Here is a 22,677-nt window from a genome sequence, read left to right on the forward strand (position 1 = left end):
GTCAGTGCACTTTAAAGGCCCCAGGCGGTTGAAATTGTTCCGAAGCCCTCCACTACGGCACCTCTTCCTTTCTTCCCTCAGTCCATCCTTTGTCCCTTCCCTTACGGCGCGGTTTGGGTGTAACTCACTCAGAAGCGCATTCTGTTTGTTGCAAAAAGCCCAAGGATCGCAAAGGTGGCTCGGTAGAGGTGTGACTAGGTCACACATCTCCAAAAGCGTTACGATGTAGTGTGCACAGCTTGTATGCTCATTCGTTGCAGATTCGTTCTACGGAGTCAATATTCCAATTTTAGAGCTAGAGCAGCGTTCACACATTCATGCAGACCTGCACATCCTCGCCAGCCGTGGTGGCTGCCATTATAGTAACATAGCCCTTAACCAGTCGTCCTTATGAGAAACACATTCACGGTGTACTAATCTGGTACCATGATGATCACTATATTGCCTTGAAATATAAACTTTAGTTTCCTGCATCATTTTTAAGATCTAGGGTGCTTACAAAGTGAAAGAAATCTTCCTGAAACTATTTTTAACGCTTTGTTAAATCAGCGAGTCTTAAATTTTGTACTTTTTATGCACAAACTTTGTTAAAAACACTGCTGGCTCAAGGTTTGTGGCAGCTACGACGGTGCCATGGTGGCGCTGCTGCCGGTTAGCACAAGCTGGTCCTTGTGATGCACTACTCTGCTCTGTTCGCTTCACGCGATCAACGAGGCGCACACATGCGTAGTCTGGTGATGTGCATCAATGTTTATTTACAGGCAGTGCGGCCAAAACACGTGGCAGTGCGAGAGAGGCGCAAAAGCATCCTCTCCTCAGGAAAAAAAAACAATTACAATAATTATAATAATCACCATAGTAGAAACACGTCATTGTTCGCTACATGCACAGCACGAAAAAGCACGACGCAAATAACACCGGGCATGGAGGATTGAGCACAGGGCCCAAGGGGTGAATGTGTTTTGTAAGGTCGGGGTGGACGAGGGCTGAAGAAAGGGGGGGGCTAGTACGACACGCTTATAAATTTATAAATGGGAGGCTTTTCTATGCACACGCTTTGCATTTGGAAACTACATGGATCGGATGGTGCAGAGCTTGTGCCCCGAAGCGTAATGGCGTTCACATAACCTACACATGCGCACACTGAAGAGCTCAACTTGAATCAGCAACCCCAGTCATGCTTGCTCACACGTCCGTACGCTCTGCACCCTGTACTAGTAGCAACTTTCGACCCAAATTAGGGTCCAGTCGCCACTTCAAAGAAGACAAAAAAAGCAATGCGCGCACATCTGAGGCCAGATCAGGAAGCAGATAAATCAGTTTCTTAAGCCCTAGCCCAATTGCGAAGATATATATTTTTTTTTTGCATAGACGATGCTCATTTCATCTGACTCTCCTAGTGAAGCCTTCATGTCTGAGTCCGCACAATTAACACACTACAAAATTCGCCCAGTCTTTCGAAATACATGCGCTAAAAGCACAGCGCCCATAGCGTACAGTATCCTATAGCCTCGTCACAGAACATCGGACGAAAGCAAAGCGACTGCTGCTCCTGCAAAACAACGCTGCCCTAGAGAACCTTTCTAACTTGCATCACAGGCCACAAACACACACATTGCTACACCAGACAACCAGATGGTTATGGCAGTCAATGCATAGTAATCGCTTTACCAACTGAGTCGCATATCGGGAGCATTTTTCCTGTTTCTAAATGGTTGAAATTTTCTATAAGATGGAATCTTGTGGCGTTTGCAAATACATGATTTGAAAAGCAACATGATGCTAACATTCTTCGAGGACAGAATGCCTATGACAGTGGAGCGGTATTTAGCGTGGAAAATGTCATGCGTTCGCCGAAGATGCGCTGCTTGGCACAGAAAAGTAGCACACGCAAAATCGAAAGCAACACCCTTAGATAGAGCCCAAAGAAGGCACATTTTCAAAAAGTGCAAGAAGAAATGTCATTGAGTGCTTCTTTTTTGTGCACACTCTGAAATTGTGGGTGCATATCTTCCGGCTGTAATGCGAACACCTTATGTTGGCTGTGTTCTGCAACATTTTGTCTCATTTTTTTCCTTTGGTTTTCTGCTATTGGTGTTGACCGCCACAGCCAGGTCACCAGAAAGTACTGACCGATGACAGGGAAACAAACAAAAGAAATGAAATCTTATAATCTATCCCGCCTGAAGAAATGCTGGTTCAGTTTGTTACAGGAGAAGCATTCTGAAAATAATGACCACCGTAAATATGCCTCTGGTTGCATAAAAAAAAGCTCCAATCATTGTGATGAAAAATACAGAGAAACTAAAATCACCTCTGTCACCGATGACTATGAACAAATCGGTCTCTTGATAGCTGCCCAGAAGGCTGCAGTCTGAGTTGCTTCTTTCACGTGACGGTGCATCATATCAAAAAGACATTCAAAATAGAGAGGCAGGCTTCTATTAAAAACAAACAATACCAATCCAAAGTATCATCTATATAGCTAACTCAGAGAGGCACAGTAATTGTGTCATGGCTGGAGCATTAAATCAAGGCGGTTTAAAGCCACATACAGCTAGAGGCGTGTGAACTGTCACGCTGTTCTGTGCCTGGTGCAAAAGACAGAAATCACAACGTTAGAGTGAAGATTGCAGCAATTCATTCTTAGGTGCAATGACTGCAAGCAGTACACCACAAAAAAAAAAACCTGTGGCTAGCGTTCATGCAGATGTACTTTTTTTTTCACCACTTACTACATACTCTAAGGTGTTTAGTTGGAAAACGGTTGCTTTTGCAGAAAACACATGCAGCAAGGACAGCTTGCTCTGTACCTTCATGTACGACATTCCGGTATAAGCTAAGAAGCATTAGGTAGCGGCGATTCTTAAAGCTAGCAGCAGCACGCTCCAGTGTCTTGTCAAGAGCATCACTAAATATCAAGCACGCTGTTTTCATTATTCACGTGCTTGACTAGCAAAGCATGCCACGCACAAGTATTAATTCCTGCGCTGCTCTGCTGCAGTGGGATAAAAACAAAATGAGAGGCAAAGATACAGGCACAGCACTGTATATCTGGAATTCTACAGTGAGAAAGTCCATTTCTTGCATGAAAAGTGTCGTGCTACATCAATGTTACGCCCAACCCCATGTTTCTGTTTCTCTAGTCTATTACCGTTGAGCCACAAAGCAGTAGTATTAATAGCTATGGCTGCATGTCACAGTAGCAGCAATGCAAAATTACTCTATAACCACCAGTTCACAGGTCCCGATGGGAAAGCTGCTTGACTCTAAGCATCAGCGTTTGATTAGTAAGAAGAAATGGCAAAATTTCTGAGCACTGAAGAAATTCAGCCCCATGACACCTTTGCTTTCGTTATCTGTACATGTTAGTTAAAGTAAAAAACTTACTTTGGCCCCCTACAAGCTATGCACTGACAATGGCAGCAAAGCTCTAGTCTAATACATATTTCTAGCAGTACACAGCAGGCAAATGCATAACATATAGTAACCACGCTGAGAAAATCGAGCACACGTGGTTCACGTAAGTTTGCATCACCAAGGCAATGTGGACGAAAATAAAAAAATCATGGCCGCATCATCAAATTCTCTATGCAACAGCGCATGCACACTGAGAAGACCACAGCACTGCTGGCTACACGACATACACAGAAAGAGCTTCCAGTTCAAAGTGCTCCCATTCGAGCAATGCGTTTTGGCGTTCTTTCTGCTCTTATGAGGTAGGTGGCCTGAACACCGGCTACAAGCGACAATTACCGTATTCTTCAGTTTTCACATAGTACAACAGCAATAACCACGCATATCCACGCACTTTTAAAAAAAAGGAAAGCTTCTGGCTTAGACGGCACTCTAAGTAGACAGGTAAGCTGCAACAGCAATAACCACGCATATCCACGCACTTTTAAAAAAAAGGAAAGCTTCTGGCTTAGACGGCTCTCTAAGTAGACACGTAAGCTGCGCTTGGTATATAATTTTGGCCAATAGAGGCCACCATAGAGAGCATGGCAGTAGGGCCCCATGCTGGCTGTAACTTCACGCAATCTGCATTCATCGCTTGGCAGTAGTGATGAGAAAAACCACGGAGGTTGCCTGATGGTGCAGCGGGTATAACCAATGCCCACATACACTTGACATAAGCTTTGTCACACCAGATTATCAAACAAGTAGTCAGTTTAAAGGCTGGGAAAAAATTCCAAACCTCAGCAGTATGATACCATGAAGCTTCTTCACTCAACTTAACTCCACCAATCACAAACACAGTGCTGGTCTTGGCATTTCAATAAACTAATTATTGAAGTCTGTGTGGTGTGGTTTCATGCACACAGTGTAAACTTGGTGGAAAACTTTCTGTGCAGTTTTAAAACTCAACACTGTGACTGTTCCAGAATGTGATGTTGCGTGTCGCGGTGAAGATTGCAAGTGGCTGAAGGTTAAACAGCGGCATGGCTGCTGACAGGCAAGATTACTTCCTTTCGTCATTGGTCTCCAATGTTCCTATTGGCAGTGTCCTGGTTTCTCAATTCCTTGGTTCTTGACTATTGTTTGTGACCTTACGTCGCCTTTCCACCTTCAACCAGTCCTCAGACCACAAATGTGCAGGTTTTAATGCCTTTGTTGTTGTGCAGGTGCAAAATAATGAACATTTATTGCCTTGCCAGCTCCGTTCTGGTGCCAACTACAGAACCTTGCAAGAGTCCAGTATGAAGCATGTCACTGCCTGCAAGCATGTGTCCACCAAGTAAGTAGCCCGCGTGTTCGCAATGGGGTGAAACCTAACGAAGACACTGACAAATGTCAAGTTATAGAACTGAAAAAAGACGGGTGACTGACTTTAAGAACAGAATAGAGTCCACAAACTTGTGGTCTAGAAAGAACTGGTCTCGGAGCAATGGGACGGATCTCCTCTAAATGTTGGAGAACTGCTGAACCAGTATCTGGTAAAATGCAGAATTAAAGTAACACTAATGTTAAGCCTAACATGGTATTAGTATGGTGCCATGATAAAGATCTATTTCCTAGAGAAAATGATCGCCAGACACTTCACCTTCGTGCAACCTTAAGTTTTTCTTCCACACAGAGCCAATGCAAATGCAGCGACATAAAGAGCAAAACACTAGCGGGGCTCTCCTAAGTAGGTTGTATATAATCCTTGGCTCCTCTTCAAACTTGGCACTCCTCCTGTATAAGCAAATAAATAATGATGACAGCGTTACACTCCGTTATGAGCACTTCGTCACACGAAGTTTCGCCGAAGTTCATTTCACCGAAGCAAAGTTCGTCGAGGACATCTTGTGTCGAGTGAGCCTTTGCACACGCACACTTATCAGAAGTCTGTATGCTTATGTGCACAAGGGAGCACCTTCCTTGAAAACACGACATTCAGGACCACACGTCACACTGCAACACCACTTGGTTGTCTCAACATCGTTGTATGATCACACAACAAAAGAGAAGTGGAAACAAAGAGTGACAGGTGAAAAAGAAATTACTAGAGCACAGTCTCAACGAGAAATGACAGACTTACAACAGCAACATTCTAGATGTTTCAGACTGAGCTTAATGGAAACAAAACAACCATGCAGTTACATCGATAAGCGCAATGTCCAAACAATGAGTGAGGGGTTAGAGAGAGGGCTATAAAGAGTGGCACACAGAGTCAAGCACACACTGAAGTGTTTTTGTCTTCTGCTTGTAGCACTCTTACGTCCATCTTTGCTGGCTAACGGCATCGATCGCGTCGACACCGTGCTGACACGGTGCCTAGTGCATCTTGTCCCACTTGCCTCGCTCATGAGCGTTGTAGAATTCTGCGCATAGCGAAGGGCGTGGAAGCAACGACAGGCAAATCCAAGCAGCACTCTGGGCCAAAGGCGACGGAAGAGTTGTGGCGTTTCGGGAGAGCAGTGCACAAGGACCAGGTGAGGAGAGCAGAGGGAGGGTTTGGCTTTCGGTCTGGCAGACTTCCCATTCAGTCCATTTTCTATCGAGAAGACTTTCCAGAAAATACTGCACTCAGCGTAGAACACTGCATCACTCGGAGTTTCCTTCGCCCAACGCAAACATCCGCCGCGATTCCTTGATGGTGGTCACGTCACGGAGTCGCTCTGCAGACACATTTCAAGCAACAAGTACATGAAAAGAAAAAGATAAAGTAAAATGCCCAAGAAATGAAAGCAAAAGCCATTCAGTGTATATATGAAAAACAGCAACACCACAGCACTACAATTTTTAAAAGATAACGATTGTTTAATTTTTAACATCGTCTTAATCATAAACTCGCATTCTGTCTCCTAGCAGCATGTACTAATAAGGTAAGCAACAGCACAAGTTTAGAGCTTCCTTGGAGCGACAATTGCGTATCTGTGAAAACTGTGTGAAAGCCACAACATGGACCCAGCACCAAATTTCCCAGCACAGGTACTGCACTCATGCAAATGTGACTAATTTTTGGTCCTTGTTGTAAGCTCCCTCCACCGACGGACACCCGACCGTAGTGAGCGCGGCCTCCATGCATTTGCGGTGTGGTGTGTTCTCAGAAGTACTGGCCGTAAGTAGCAGTACAAAACTGTTTCGACGGTACCCGAGCCATGCTTAGCATCTCATACTTTAGGATCCTCTGAATGATACCGAATTCTATACAGGCGCTAGACTGCACCCTCCGATTCACGCGATGCAGCAGTGTGGCCACTCCCAGGCGGTACATCGAGTTTTACAACTGTGCTAGCAAAACTCAAGCAAACGCAAAGTACAAGTTCCACAAGTAGATAAACATCAAAATGCACTGCCGGTGAGCATTTGAAGAGATAATTGTGGCATAACTTTTCATAACAAACCATTTTAAAAAGACCTAGATACATGAAATGGAGTATGCAGTCTTTGCCCATTTTGTCGGTACACTAATTTGGATCAGGCATGTAACCAAACTTCTTACTGGGGAGTGGGAGCGGAGGATTGCAGACCATTCTGGGATTCCAAATCTTTGGCTACACAACTGATATAGGGCAGTGTGTCAGTTGATTTCGATTTAAGCCGGACACACACTCATAAAATCATCCTCCTAGCATGTCAGCTACTTTAAAAGCAGAAGACTCATTACACCTCGCGGTAAATTTTTAAGCTGTTAACAAAATGCACTGTTACGTACAGTTACGTGGCATCTAAGGCATAGCATGCAAGACACTACTACACAAGGAAGAGCCCTGTCGTAGCAATACATTCATTCGCTTACCGAAAGGTTCGGCAGATCTAACTCGTCCAACTGCAAAAAACAGAAACATGGTACAGCAATGCTTAGATTATTGAACTAACAATTAAAAATGTTTATTTTACTGTTTTTATATAATCAAACTATGGGCATCAAGCGCCTTTCATAATATGCGCTAGTCACAAAGCGGTCTGACGTTTTATGCCTATTTTTGTAGTGGCACCACACAGCAAAGCCTGGCTCACTGTGTCGGAAATGCTACTAGAGAATGGTTCAATTTCTTCAATGCTGACAGCGGGAAGGCGTAAATGTGCAGAAAATCCAAAGACCGCACTTTGAAGCAGCCAGAACACTAACATTACTTGAACCTGCTTGCAAATTCCAAGCGCTCAACTAGGACATGCCCACAGTGAGGCATATCAGTGCCTGGTCTATAAATTTTTTTTTAGGTTTAAGGTTGATTTCATTCTGGCTTCGCGACCACAGCAGCGCTTTTATCCTTATCGCAGCGTGGCAAACAAGGACTAACACACTGCGCTCGCTATAGCGTTTGCAGCGTGTTTTCACGCCACTGCACTGTACGGCGCAGGTGCCAAATGCAAGAAGTGTGCCTGCCACAAGCCGTGCCATTCTGTTCGAGGACCGCTAGGCATGTGCCTTATTCGCTGGGGACCCTAGATCCTCCGTTGTTTTGCAGGCTCAAGCACGATTTAGTCCATAAACTGCTGCTTTCCAGGCAAGTCGGATCGCCAATCCAATCAACAAACCATGGCACTTCATTTCTTATGAACAAACTGATTTATCCAGGCTAAGCGGAAAGGCGACAAAATCAGCGACTGCAACAAAACTTTGCATAGCGCACATAACAATGAACTTCTCCATTCCGAAGACACTGCTCCAACGCTTTGGGCGTATTGTTAGCATGCTCCTACAAAAATGCATCCAACCTACGGTGCGCAACACCCTGCCTCACAGTAGTGTTAGTATCTTGCATGCCACACCTTTTAGATCCCCCATCTTTTCATGAGCAAACAAAACAAAATTAACATAAAAATAATTTCTTTAATTCACAAATGCGCAATACTCACCCATACTGCACATGTACACACTAAGCATTGCTGCTGGGCAAGGCAGTTAAACACTCGAAGCCAATGGCGAGCTCCAACAAGAACAGCCCGACCACTCGCATGCAAACACTATGGTATGTGCACACCGAGAACTAAACTGCGCGCTTGTGACATTTAAACAGCTGAGCAAGCTACGCTAGAGCAGCAGACGCCGCCATGCACCGCAAGTCAACTCCTATTGAACTGCTTTCCAATGTGACAATTTCGCTCCGGAAAATTTTTTTTCATGAGAGTACCTACACGGACTTCATTTATGCAGGATCCCCAACATGCTCGTCAAGGAAGAAATGAGAGCAAAGAGGCTCTTATTCCGCCACACAGCGTGTGGTGCTAAGCACCTCACACGATGTTTGTTTTCTCTCCCATGTTTGTTTATTCAGGCCTACGTCTTCAGAAATTTCCAGGCACCACTGTCCCCTGATGTCTCCTGGCTTCTCTAGCTATGAGAGCGCAAGTGAGCAGACGATTGTGAAGGAAGTGTACGAGAAAAAATTGTACGAGATTTCGCTTCTGACCAATAGGTAATAACATCTCTTCTGGTTATCTTTTCAGCAGAAAACAGAGAACGCCAGCATAAAAAAAAATGTCACAGACGAAGAATGCGATTCATGCGGCAGGGTTATGCGTTAGCATTACTATTCACCTCTGACTGTGGCAGGTGGCGTGATACAGGTAATCAATCACCTTGTAACATGCAGCAGTTCCTCGTCACTCGCCCAATACAATGCAGCAATCACAGTGTGCCATGAGTACATCTCAATTCTGATTGGCGACCGCGGTTTGCCTCTCGCCACTTGTCGCCTCCCATCGACTAGCCCTCGCTCCGCCTTCTGCCTCACACTCTCATCTTCTCCTCTTTGGCTCCTCCTCTCCGACGAGCCACACACCACCGACGCCAGCACATTTTGTGCTAGTGGCTGTTCTAATGCTACCACGTAAAAAGAATAGGTGCAACGAAGCGTGACAGGAAACCAAGCTGGCACCCCCTCCCCAATATAAAAAAGCAATCCTCACGCCAATATAAGGACTGCAAAAAAAATAAAATAGGAGGAAAACTGCCGCTGATCATCCAACTATGGACCCAACCATGTTTCTTTTCCTCCTTTTTAATTATTATTCCTTGCGGGGCCTCTCTGCCCTAGAATTCACCTTTTCCCGGCCATCATTTGTGCCTTTTTTTTCTTCTTCCAATTGGTTTTTCTTAAATTTTCCCTTGAGCATTGGCCCCTTTTTTGTTTTATTTTCAATTGGTTTTGCTTGCGATAATGTCTGGTTCACTGCGGTGTTCCTCTCACATTTGTTTTAGACTGTTATTTATTTCTTAAGAGTTTTACAATAAAGGAGAGGACATGAATGCTGCGGCATACTCTGCTGCCTCAATCTTGAATCTTTCTACGCTAAAGTGCATGCGGACGGGGCGACGCCACCGGCTATGACAACACGAGGCCAGAAGAACTCGGCTAATAGAGCTAGCGCAGTAAAAAGTTAGTATTTTTTTTTTATAGGTAGCTTGGACCTGACGTCACGGACGCCATGACGTTGAACCATACACAGTTTTGGCAGGGCCAGAGGTTTCGATAAGCGGATAATAGAAATGCCCACTTTCTCGCAATGCTCTTTGTTCGCCAGCATGGCGGCTGCTGTGACGTCGGTGCAAGTTATGTGTAGCAGCGCGACGGGAACATCTGTGGCTACCCGCAAGACAAGGAAGCTCGCTCACCTCAGTCAAGGGGGGCGAACATCCAGCAGTAGCCCTACCGTGGGGTCTGGAAAACACTGGCCGCAGTAGCCGCCGCACCTGCCTTGGATGATCTGGCCCTCCTGCATGAGGGACATACAATTGTGGTTGCTACACAAGTGAGAGAAGTATGCACAGCGAGGGGTTGGTACCTCGTCATCGACTATCAAAGTTCTTTTACAAAGTTTTCAAACAATTTATTTATGGAACCTGGAACCATGACACCTAACTAACTAGCGGCAACCCAGCATGGCACTAACAGTATTTGCGCGGTGAATTCCAGGCTGGCCTTCAACGACAGGTTCAACTCAGGGCACCCTAATGCAAAGATCTGTAATGGCTGTTTGTTCATTTTTCTAAGCAGCCGGCACACGGCTTTATCGCTTTTTTGTGATGCAAGACACAACCAGATTTCTCTCGACTGAATGCTTACAGGCGGTGCTGATTCTACGTCGTTGAAGAGACTGTTGTTACTTTGTGTGCCGTATCTCGAAAGTTCATTGTCAGCTTTAAATTGAGCACGGCCAAAGCACCGGCATTCTGTTCGACAGCCACCAAGCATGCTTGTTGCTACGCCGCCTCCGTGTCATTGTGAGCGCCAGTCAAGGCAGAGTTTCGTTTGGAAGCCTTTTCGCCGTCTACCTGCTCGCCGGAGTGCCATCACCATTACGTCACAATATGTACAAACCTGCAGGCGCCGCACATTGTGGTAAGTGTGGCTGCCCTGCGTCACCCACTCGGTGACGGGGGACACGGTGAAGTCGGTGCCTGCCAGCGACAGCGAGAAGCGACCCTGCGCGCACTGGGCCCGGCTGTAGCAGTCGCCGGAGCCGCCCACCGCCGTCGGCGTGCCGTGCAGTGTGCGGCTGAAGGTGAAGTCGTTCCCTGCGGCCCGAGAAATAGCAAACCACAGTGGTTAAAATTGCGTCACCAAGAGCAAGTCCACCGAACAATGGTTTCCTACTAAGAACAGCGTTGGGACATTGGAACCAAATGGAGCATCGCGCATACACAGCGTTACCGCTGAGCTGTCGTTGTTCTATAAAGTGATGGAATAAACTTTTTTTAATGTCTATGAGTCGGAATGACATTTAGTAAATATCGGCTTCGGCAAGAAACTCTCTTCACTGTGTTCTGTTCGTGTGTAGTCTCTTTCTATGCATGCGTCTGTGCGCTATTCTTTGCAGCAGTGCAAAAGTAACTAAATCAACGCTGTTCGTTGAGTGACGGCTTGATGCAGGCTACCCAGTACATCATTTCAGGCTTGAGATCATTGTGCAACTACAGAACAGGGCGGGCGAAGTCAGACGTAAGCAAACAAACAGGAGCACTTGAGCGTCAAATAGGAACTTTGTTCACAACATGTGTGGCACTTGCGTGCTCATGACAACCACTGGGCTCAGAGAATATGGGCTTAAGCTCATTGAAAAGCATGTTATTTGTTTTAAAAGGTCACCACTTCTTTCTCACAGCTGCAGTATCATATGGATGCGTCACATGCATAAGGGCGAGACTTCTTTCACATGGCTGCAAACTGTTTGCAGCGGACCAATGTCCCCCAGTCACCCGTTTGCCTAATGCAACTGTTAGAACTAGTGGCAAGTGTGGCACCAAACGGCAGAATTACGCAGCATAGGATGCTGAATTTAAGGCTATTACAGGCACTCTTGAGATTTGGTGCTTACGCACTTTGCATTAACGCCGCAATTTGGATGCGTTTGATACCCAGCTGTGAAGTGCGCTCTGCTGTATCAAATTTGTGGCTAAGTTCATACTTGTTTTTTGCACATTTATCCCAAAAGCTAGAGCCCTAAATACAGACATTAGGTTCCCCGCTGGGTGTGTTGAACAATCCAGGCTAGCTTCCGAGGTGCTCGTGAGCCCGCATCCTCAATCAAGTGCTCAGGCCAGCTAGCTGGCTGTACTGAATGCAACCGCCCGAATGCAGACGGTAAGCGGCGTCCACACTGAAGACATGCAAGAACTGTGCGAACAACTTACGGTCCACTTGAAGCGTGGTGATGTTGAACGAAATTTTCGAGAAGGTGGTCAGGGCGGCCGGGTAGTCGTCAAAGCAGTCGCAGTTATCCACGCGTGCACCACCATATGGGCATTCATCTGGATTTCGTAACCTGCGATCACGAGTCAAAGGTGGCACTCAAGTAACCTTCTCGCCACGCAAGGGTATTGCGCTCACCCTTTGGAAACTGCAAAGATAAGCCAAGAGAACTACCAAATATATTTCTGTGATTCAGGGCGGTGCACGAGTGAACACAGTGGAGGCGCATAGGAAGAACCAAGCTGTCCCTTCTCACGGCGGCAGCTGTACTTTTACATATCGTTTTTATAGACGCATTTGAAGTTGTCCTCATGTCTTTGCAATGCCTGTTCCCCCTCTGCTCAGCGTGACGCTGTCAACACTGCAGAGCCCCACCAACGACGTGCGGATCTTGCATAGACTGGGCTCCCTCCACATTTAGAGTCCGCCGCCTACCCAAGCAGCAATAGCAGCTGTGGTGGTGGTGGGGCAGAGGGAGTGGAGGCTGCTTACTTTCGTTGTAATCTCCTCCTCCTCAAAAAGCTGGGCATAACCAGGCTGCCAAAGTCGATCCCAGTTAGAAAATATCAATTGGAATGGGCCACAAATAGAACCAACTGAAAACCAATCAGAATGAAATGGTTTCCAAATGGTATCAACTTTGCTTCAGCCCGTTCCGTTTGGCTTTGTTTTACTGGGATTAGCCATTCCTCCAAGTGGCCAATGCGACTAAGGCGGCAAGGCAGAGGGAGCAAAACTGCTGGTTTCCTTTCCCTCATCACAGACAACTCTTTGCAATGGAAAGGTTTGTTTCTCCTATTTCAAGTCAATGAACGACGGATGCCGCTTTTTCCTAGAATGTCACTAATGGCTACCGCTGAGAACATTATCCCACAAGAAAGCCACCATTCCGCTGCAACGTCAGTATATTTTGTTGCGTTGACTCATGGCGGCCAGTAAAGTGTGGCTCAAGGACAGGCATAGAAATACCGGGCTGGGGCTTTCCAAGTCAGCACTTGTGTCTCATCCAGCTTGGTTTTGCACTTTTTCATGTATCAACAAAGCAGCAAAAATGCACAAAAAAGTAGATAAGCACTCTTCTTGCTTTCCTGTGTTCATCTTCTATGCGAGAGACTAGGTAGGCTTATTTGTGCACCCCAGTCGGGAAAATGACAGAATCATGCCCAAAATACAAACTGTTTTGCCATTTTGTAGTAACGAAAGATTTTCCAATTGTATTACAGTATTCTTGTGCCATACGTCTAAGCAGTTCTGTCGCTGCGAGAAAAAGAGCACAACATGTACCCCATACAATTTCTTCGTTACTACAAGTTCATGGGCGAAAACACGACAGAAAATCTGTCGCGATGACATAAAATTTTCTGTTCATTTTTCAACTGGAATGTTACTGCAAGAAGCCTTAAAACCACACACCGCGTCAATGTGCGCGGACTGAGAGAAGAAAGCTCACGCACCTCTTGCCGTAAACCTCGGAGTAGTTGTTGCTCTCGCCGCTGTCGAGCGACAGGTACTCCTGAGGCGACGAGGTGTTCATGCGCGAGCAGTACACATTCACAAGGCGACCCCGCACGTAGAGCTTCTGCTCGCCGTCTTCACGGACGCCGTCCCGCCGCTGGACCTCCGCGCAGCTCACTGCAGTGCCTGAAACCATAGAACAGGAACCACTTGTCAAGCCGCTGACAAGCTAGAGATAAAGGCTGATGAGAAAGGAATGCCTCGAAGTAGTGTTCTGTGCTGAGGGACGTTGTTTCCCACTCACTCGGAGCAAAATTGTGCTTACCAAAAAGACTTGGCAAACAAGTAAGCTCACGAACATCCAGTGCATATTGCACCAAGAAGTCCAATTTAATGACCTAATTGCTGTGTTATTCACATGCACTTTCAGCTAAGAAAAGGCATGGCATTTATCAACCGATTCACTCTCTCCTTATCTCCAGGATTCTTACGCACGCTTCGTGCACCACATTAAACCACGAAAGGCTCTGAGCAGTACCCCTGTGTGTGTCATGAACGATTCACTGCCGCTGAGTCATCCGCGCATAAAAGACAGATACACCATCACGGACACCAAACACAACAAACAATACACGAGGCAGAAACAAGAGTAAAGCAAATACTGTTACAATCTCTATTGCAAGTATTTAGAAACCGGTGCGCCCGAATTAAGTCACTCCCTGCAGAATTCAAGGTGTTCAATCATCTAGCAACCAAGTGGTCAATTAAAAAAGCTCACATGGCCGCAAGAAGCACCGTCGCTTTCTCTTGATTCTATTCTTGAGCGCGCTGCTGCAGTGACTGTTGTTGACCCGTTTGTTGCGCTGGTCGTAGCACCGAAGCCGCCTCTTCTGCTTGCCTGCCCCACATGTTGTAGAGCACTGCGAAACACAAAGGAAGACAGGGGCCACGTGCTACAGAAAGAGTATAGAGTTTTGCATCAGTTCAAATGCCCGATGCACCGCACTTTATGACACTTGTGACACTACACTGTACTATAGGAAGCAGTAAATAAAAGCTACCAAGCGGCTTGATAGTATGGCTTCCTGTGGAGAATCTGACGGACTCACCGGCGTCCATGGTCCGGGCCTCCAAAAGACGCCCTCACCACAGTGACCGACCATGCAGGCGCGTGAGTTCGGCGGCTTTTCCTGGCTTGAGCAATACTGCGAACCCTTGCGTTCGCGGCCACCGTGGAAGAAGGAGGAGTATTCGGCCTCGCGGGCGCTGAGGCGCTCGGCTGCGCTGGGCGTCAGCGGGGTCGGGTCCACCCAGCCGTACGCATTCACCTTGTGGCAGGTCACCGAACGCTTCTGGAATCCTTCGCCGCACGTGCGACTGCACTGCAAGTGTCAAATATAAAGCCGGAAAACGAGGTCAGGTATAAATTCAGGTATTTCAAGCACAGCATCACACCTTAAGCTGTTCTGCGACAATTCAAACTTTAACCGCATCCGGCGATAATTTGCAATCACGCAATAAGCTATGGGCCGCATAGCCACTGCCGCTCAGGATCTGGGTTCACAGAAAATTCTGACTATTGCCCGGACATGGCTGGTGAGACTAGCCAAAAGCACAAGGCATTGTGGGTACATGATTTCAATCTATTTTGACACTGAAGTTCCTTTTTCTCAGGCGGTTTCAGCGATGAAGCTGCCGACGCTCGCTTTGTCATCGCCCATGCATCGAAAGAGTTCAGTGAAAGCCTCATAGGAGCAGTGCAACAATGAAAGGTGTCATAGTGTACGTCTCATCACCACTCTCAGCATTTCAGAAATGTAGTCTAGTGCCTGTGAGTAGTCTTCTGCAGTTCTGTATATTTGATTAAAAATGTCTATTATCAAATAAGAAATTTTATTATTGCTTGTATTGAGCTTCATGATGCTAAAAGTCTTAAAAATGGTACTAGCGCAGTTAGACTTTTCTGATAATGAGAGGTGACTGATTACTAAAGTGGCCGCAACCCAACAACAGTGCCGAAATGCACCGCAATGTCGCCAAGTCTCGTCGCATCGCGCGGTCGTACCAGCGGCAGCGACAGGCGACGGCCATCGAAATCATACATCATGTCGCAAAGAGCACCGCTTGGTGTGGTTACCACTCGATTTCTCGCAGAATACCCCTCCCCTAAAAATATCACATCAGCAGCCTACTTATCCCATAAAGCAGAATATACCACTGCTAGATCACATAAACACAAAGCAACCAGCTGCACACTACGTGAAATCCCACAAAACATTCCATACAGTTCAATCTATTTCGTTTGCTCCCGACAAACGTGTGTGCCATTCGATGGCATGCAGCTCGTCAATTCGGAGGAATTCGGTGGCGCTTCGGTTAATTGTTACAGGTGGCGGGGCTTGCATGACCACAGGACACCGGTGATGGAATGATGATGATGGTGAGTGAGTGGCTATGAAGGATGGCACCTACAGCATGAGTGATGCTGGTGTCCAACAACAATGTAAAGGCGCTATGCTCATAGCAATTTCTTTTGTTGCGGCTGCATGCGCGTTGAGGGATGTAGTATTCCTCATGTTATTGCAGAAATTGAAAGTGTTTTACATTACATCATGTACACAGGGTGTTCCTTTTTTCTAGCGATGCGTGTGTGAGGGGGGAGGGGGTGAAGGAAGGGAGGGGGTGCTGGCTGCTGATAATAATTGCTGTCCTAGAGGACATATGCGTTGGTTCATCCTATAGCATGTGTGTGCTGTGCCTTTTGGTGGAACTGCCCACAAAATAGTTATTGCCATGCAAATTTATCGAACAAAACAACCATCAACATGAGAACTTTCCATGACATTCCATGAATTTTCCATGAATTAGATTTTTTCCATGCCTAAAAAGATGCTGAGCCACTGCAGTGGTCCTCGATTATGGTGCTCATCCATCTGACATGCGATTACACTTTGAAATAATGACGGCAACACAGACACACAAGGATTTTAGCAGGCAATCCCTATCAAAAAACAAAGGACAAATTTTCTGTCATCCCAACAGATTTTCCTGTAGTCTTTTGGTATGTGACAACAAAACTTTTTGGTGTAACAACAAGGCTTTCTGTCGTAATGCGCAGTTCCTTGTCACAGCAACAGAACCCTCCTGTTGCAACAACAAATCACTTTGCAATACTACAGAAATATCTGTTGTTACAACAGAATGACAAAAAGTTTTGTTGTAAGTTGAGACTAGCTCTGTCGTATTTTTCGACTGGGATGGACTAGTCTCGTGTCTCTGAAAGAAGTCAACAATCAATTTATTGTACGAAAAGAAAATATGAAGCCTTCAAAGACCCGGGAACATTTGGCCAATTGGAACATATGCGTGCAGTCCCAGCATCATTCCAGCGGTCCTCTGTGATGACTAAAAGTGAATCCACAAGCAGCCAGTGTGCAGCACAACATGGTTTACTCAAAACGCGTACAGGCGCTAAAAGACGAAGACAAGCACACTCAAGACAGGACAGGCGCCTGTCCTGTCTTGAGTGTGCTTGTCTTCGTCTTTTAGCGCCCGTATGCGTTTTGCGTAAACCATGTCAAGCTACAACCAACTAGCTCAAATGAAAGTCTTACTGCAGCACAAAGCTTGGGGTGCAGCAGGATGTACTGGTGGTGACGTGCCATAGGATTCCATACAGGAGCAGGTCAACCGATGCATGCTACTCGACCAAAGAAACGCTAGCAGAGATATCTGGAGTACACACCTCAGACCAGTCTGACGTCCTCCACACGAAGGGGCAAGGCTGGGCGGCACAGTTGCGCACCACTTTAGGTCTCCGCTGGGTGGCGCAGAAACGCTCGGGAGCCTGCCGCTCACTCCGGTCCACGCAGATAACGAAACGCGTCTGCCGGCCACCTCCACATGTCACCGGACACTAGTCACAGGAAAGAGAGGACACAAAGAAGAGTAAGGGTGTGTGTCGTGCAAGTTTGCAACAGCACGGGCATACAAAGCTCTGCAACACAATGCAAAATTCGCTGCCAACCAGAACTAAATGCAACTCTTCTTTGGGTTCGATGGTTCACGGCGAAAGTGATATGAGGATGGCATGACCAACGCGGAAAGGGAGGACACACAAACAGCAACTCGGTTCTTGTACAAAAATGCAGGCTTGATGTGAAATGAACTCAGTTGTAACTGGCGCTGGTGCTGTCATTTGTGGGCTTTCTCTGTACCCGTTGGTCGCATAGTGTTCTTATTACTTTCAACAGGAAGTAGTGCCAGTTGTATCAGCTATTCCATGCCAAAAGCGCCAAGCCACCAATGAGAATATGAAGGCAGCAAGGCAAATTCTTCAGAAAGTTGAAGCATATTCTAAATTCTAAGCAATAATGACAAAAGGTTGGGTCAACAAAACCTACAGATATTAGCATTGTGCTATCGATTGCCTAGGCTAGTGAACATAATCTTTTTTTAATGGAATGCTAAGCATTACTTGGGACTCCTAAGCTATGAAGTCATCAACATGAGCTGCAAATGCTTTTTGCACGCTTTTTTAGAGATTTACTGTGGCAAGCGCATGTAAGTACTTAGTTTGCCAAAGTAAGAATGCAGCAGTAAAAGATGCAGAGCTTCCAAAGGTGGTATTTAGAAATTCTTGCAAAGAAAGATGAGTTAGTGATATATGCCTCTAGAAACACAGGAGTCCTAATCACAAAAAGCAATTGCAAAATAGGTAAGAAAAACTGCTTTTCAACGGACATCTTTATTCTGACCCATGCACTGACTGCAGCTTGCCACTACCTGGTGGCCTGTTGCGACTCACAGCAGAAGGCATGCAGTGAAAGCCTGCTTTAAAGGCACGCCTGCATGCCTTTCTCGAAATTCTCACGGAAGTGTGGCAGCCGCAGCGCATGCAGAGTGAAAGGCACGATAGCACTCACGGGGCTCCACCGCTTCTTCTTCCACCGGTAGTGGCAGGTGCGCAGGTTGCAGGTGCGCACCTGGGTCTCGGGTCGCTTGCCGCGGCACTCCAGATGGCTCACCTCGAGGCCGCGACGCATGCAGCGGGCCACTCGCTTCTGTGTGCCGTTCCCACACGGTGCAGAGCACTGTGCGAGAAAAATGGCATTCATATTCACTGATGAAAAAGAGGAGACACAGTGGGAGACTAGCAAAACTCAAAGCAGTCAAACAATATGAAGAGGACATCTGCCATGTTGTTTCGCTGCATTCAGATTTTTTCCCAAACTTCCTATTGAACGCAGTCAGAAAATGCTTTGTCTAGAATGCCCAAGCGGTATTCTCTGACGTGTTCCTGAACACACGATATCTAACGATAACACCTGGTGTGAAATGGGCGGAATGTGAGCATATGCACTGACACTCAGGGGCAACATCGTCTTGCCTTGCTAATTGCTGCAGCTTTGGCAGCTCCTTTTGCAGCCCAGAGCATGCAGCTCGGACAGAGAATGTGCCAGCATCCCCGAACCGCCCATCCTCCACCCCTCATGAGCCTCTTGGCGCCACTGGCTGTCCCCCGCCATGCCCGACCATCAAATTCTCCTGGAGTGCCGTAACAGAGATCGCAGCTAGCACTGGGCTTTTGAAATAAGAAGTTCTTCCTCGACGGCGATGAACCGTTTCCTACCGCTCTCTCTCTCTCTGTGTCTCAGGCATTCCAAAGAGAAATGTTTTATCCTCCATACCATCTAGCCAAGAAATCTACCCTTCTAAGGCACAGTTCGACCTATAAGCTTGAGCACTGGTACCTTAAGGAACTGAGCTATTGGGCAGGAAAGTAAAAAAAAAAAGTCGAAAATTTGAGAAGTCATGGTGCCTTTCTGGGCCTTGTTGAAAAGTAAGCTCTCTATTTCGTTCATGATTGAACTGCGCGAAAGAAACGGAGACCAAGAAGAAACACGTACACACACACAGCGCAGACTTCCAACTTTTTGTGTGTGTGCGTGTTTCTTCTTGGTCTCCGTTTCTTTCGCGCAGTTCAATCATGAACGAAATCCACCAACTAGCCCGCCTCAAAACCCTTCTCTCTATTTCGTCCTGGGCTTGGCGACGATTAACGGCAGTGATTACTAGATCATCAAGCAATGCCGTTTTGACCACATCAAATGTATACCTCTACAATACTTTGTCCACAAGACACAGGCGGTAATCTCACTAAAGGCGAACAGGCATCCTGAAATCATTATCCAAATACTTCTTTTTAACATATCCACATCTTTTGCAGGCGAGAAGGGCTGATTTCTTCTATGCCAAAAACAAAGTCAAACTTGGCATCAGGGCCTTCGAGGATGGTACCTGTGGCCCTTACTGATGACAGACTAATGGCGGGGATACGAGGTTCATGTTGCAGGAGAGAGTCACAACCAACCTGCGACCAGGGAGAGAGTTGCCACCGAGGGCACTCCCGCAAGGTGCAGTCCTTGATATGTTCGGGCGGGTCGCCCTCGCAGTTGGCATACGGCGCCGCCTGGTGCGAGCTGTCGATGCACTCCACACTGCGCTTCATCACGCCGCTGCCGCACGTGACCGAACACTGCACGGGACGCACGCGCCGCAGATTACGCAACGCTCTCATGCCATGGATTTCCATGCAATGCAGTATGATAGGGCTTGAAGGAATTTTAAACGCGATATCTTCAATGAACCGCTCGCAAAGAAAGTCACTCATAAAAGAGACACTGAGGTCAGCTTTCATTTAATTTTGTTCTCAGTAAAAAGCCACTTTTTGGTTCTCTGCAGCTGCACTAATATTTGTTCAGCAAGAAAACATGTATCTATAGCTGAAAAAATATAGTTAAGAGTGGAGCATTTTTTTCCTGGAACTCAAATCAGAGTTGTGAAATCAATACTGAAGAGGACTCAGACATCATTTGGTTGTAAATGGTGGAGTAGCTTAGTCTTGAAGATAAGCATAAAAATCGGTCTATAGGTAATTGCAGTCTTCTTGTGAAAATGAACAGTGGTGGCGATAACCGTATTGCATTTTGCGTCTTTTCGAGTCAAGTGTTAATCGAAAGTACCATCTTTGACATTAAAACGAAGTATTATATATCAACAGGATCCAGCATCAATTTCCCCTCAGTGTACCTTTGAGCTGATGCCTCCTTATTCCATTACTTTTATAGGTTCTTCCAAGATGACAGCTACACTGCAGACATGGAGAATGCATTAAACAGCAGTGCTCTGCTTTAAACACACATAGTGAGGTCGTTCCAGTATTGAGGTATTTCGAGCGTTGAACAATTAAATTAAGTTCAAGAAGTTGTTGCAAGCCTATTTCATTGTGTTAAAAATACTATTATTCTATTCAACAAATCAGTAAATTCTGGGTTTTCTTAATCAAAGTCAGCGAATCATGCCGTAATTGATTATGTACAGCACTATTTGCATATCCAAGAGCTCATTCAGCAAGCATGCACATATATGCGCACACTACGAGGGCTGAAGAAGAAGCTCCAGAAAGAAGCTGCATAAGCCGTGCTTGATGGAAATAAATTAGCCATATTAGCAAATTGCTCAAAGTCAGTACAAAAACTATTTGTATCTAAAGTCTGAACTAGAACGGTCAAAATTACCTATCCAGCAAAAAAGACGATTGCTAATTAGAGAATGCTACCTTTCCAATGATTGTTGCATCCAGAAAAAAATCTTGCAAGCACTTCCAGAGCTATATTAATTCAGTTTCGAAAGATTTGCTGGTGCTATACGTTACAATCACCCATTGATGACATTAAATGCTGGTGAAATGTTCACTTTGATGAGGCCAAATATTATGTTTTTCATTTTTTTTTTACAACACATAAGACTTGAATGACTGAATCCACTATTTCTTTGTCCATTCTGATGAACCTGTCAATATGCTTGTCAATAGCCTCCTGTCAATAGCCTCATTTTCACCATGAAACAGCTATTACAGTGATAGTGCTGGCTTTAGCGTAATCAAATATGGCTGGCTCCACCTCACAAGTGGCCTGGTTCGGTGCTACCATTTATATACTGTTGCATGGCATCTCGTTTACTAGAGACTTATTGGTCATGAACCCTCCAGAATGGCTAAACATGATTGATAACCTTAAGATGTACACTGTACTTTAAATCCAGTGGGGTATGATATTACAATACATCTGACACCTATAAGGAAATGATATGACGCAAGGTTTAGGTGTTAATATCAATGCGTCTAAGGCGTGCATGCCCATTTTCTACACTATGGCCACTTTTTTTGTGGTTAACAGCCCTTATGTAAAGCATCAATCCATTCACGACTGAAGAAAACCATTAACATTGCAGCAGCTGATGCTAATCATCTGAAGATTTCTAAATGTTCCTTAAGAACCTAACCAAATAAGCGGACCAATATTTGAACTCAATGCAGAGTCTTACCCCAGGTTTAAATTGAAACTGATTCTCTGTGTGCCAACGAACTTGACAGCAAATAGATAAATGCATAGCAATGGCTTAAAAGTATGACAGTGCAAAAAAAGCTGCAGTGCTTGGTGAAGTAAGATGATAAGCAACTACGAGGCAATGTCAAATATGAATATCTCACCACTCCAGGTGTCAAGTCACGGACCAAGCTGCTTGCTAGCATCATGGGACCGTACAGTTACAGTTCTCACATACAAGTGATGAGAGAAGTCCAGTTCTTGTTAGTCCAGGCTCAAAAATTAGCTTTTCATTTGGATTATTCTTCATGTTTACTCCAAAGCTCACGTACAATAACAAAACTTCAAAACACTCTTAAAGCACTGTAGCATGCGTGCAATAATCATTCAATCAATCCACAAGCTCAGAGGCTGTATAAACCAAAGAAGGCTGCTGCAATGCATACATTCCCCTATCACTGGTTTTCAAATCAATGATTTCAGTGCTGTGAGCAAAAATGTGCTCAAACACACATTTACAAAACATACAAACAGCTTCTATGACAACATATGTCAGACCTTAACAACCTCACTGTTCATCCAAAAAGACACTGCTGATCCAACAGTATAAAAGAAAGCATTAAGTGACTGATATGACCTCATGCACCATGCCCTTTACACATTCTCTCGCAAGCTTAACACGCACTGTCGCCTCCGGTCGTGCC

General features: G+C 45.7%; 1 protein-coding gene across 1 annotated transcript in view; it reads right to left on the bottom strand.

Annotated features, from left to right (window-relative positions):
* Positions 1-1,065: 1,065 nt before the first annotated feature.
* The window catches only part of AdamTS-A (ADAM metallopeptidase with thrombospondin type 1 motif A), a 463,942-nt gene continuing 442,330 nt past the window's right edge, over positions 1,066-22,677 (bottom strand). The window contains exons 28-39 of the mRNA XM_077640653.1: positions 19,957-20,121; positions 18,509-18,676; positions 17,329-17,499; positions 14,693-14,965; positions 14,362-14,503; positions 13,583-13,769; positions 12,071-12,201; positions 10,758-10,954; positions 10,052-10,152; positions 7,229-7,258; positions 3,900-6,104; positions 1,066-3,810 (exon numbers count right to left, since the gene is read on the bottom strand). Coding sequence (XP_077496779.1) covers positions 10,057-10,152; positions 10,758-10,954; positions 12,071-12,201; positions 13,583-13,769; positions 14,362-14,503; positions 14,693-14,965; positions 17,329-17,499; positions 18,509-18,676; positions 19,957-20,121 — 1,530 coding nt within the window. The 3' untranslated portion in view covers positions 1,066-3,810; positions 3,900-6,104; positions 7,229-7,258; positions 10,052-10,056. The remainder of the gene's footprint in view (positions 3,811-3,899; positions 6,105-7,228; positions 7,259-10,051; positions 10,153-10,757; positions 10,955-12,070; positions 12,202-13,582; positions 13,770-14,361; positions 14,504-14,692; positions 14,966-17,328; positions 17,500-18,508; positions 18,677-19,956; positions 20,122-22,677) is intronic.

This window comes from Amblyomma americanum, chromosome 10 (assembly GCF_052857255.1).
Source record: "Amblyomma americanum isolate KBUSLIRL-KWMA chromosome 10, ASM5285725v1, whole genome shotgun sequence".
NCBI classification, from domain to species: domain Eukaryota; kingdom Metazoa; phylum Arthropoda; class Arachnida; order Ixodida; family Ixodidae; genus Amblyomma; species Amblyomma americanum.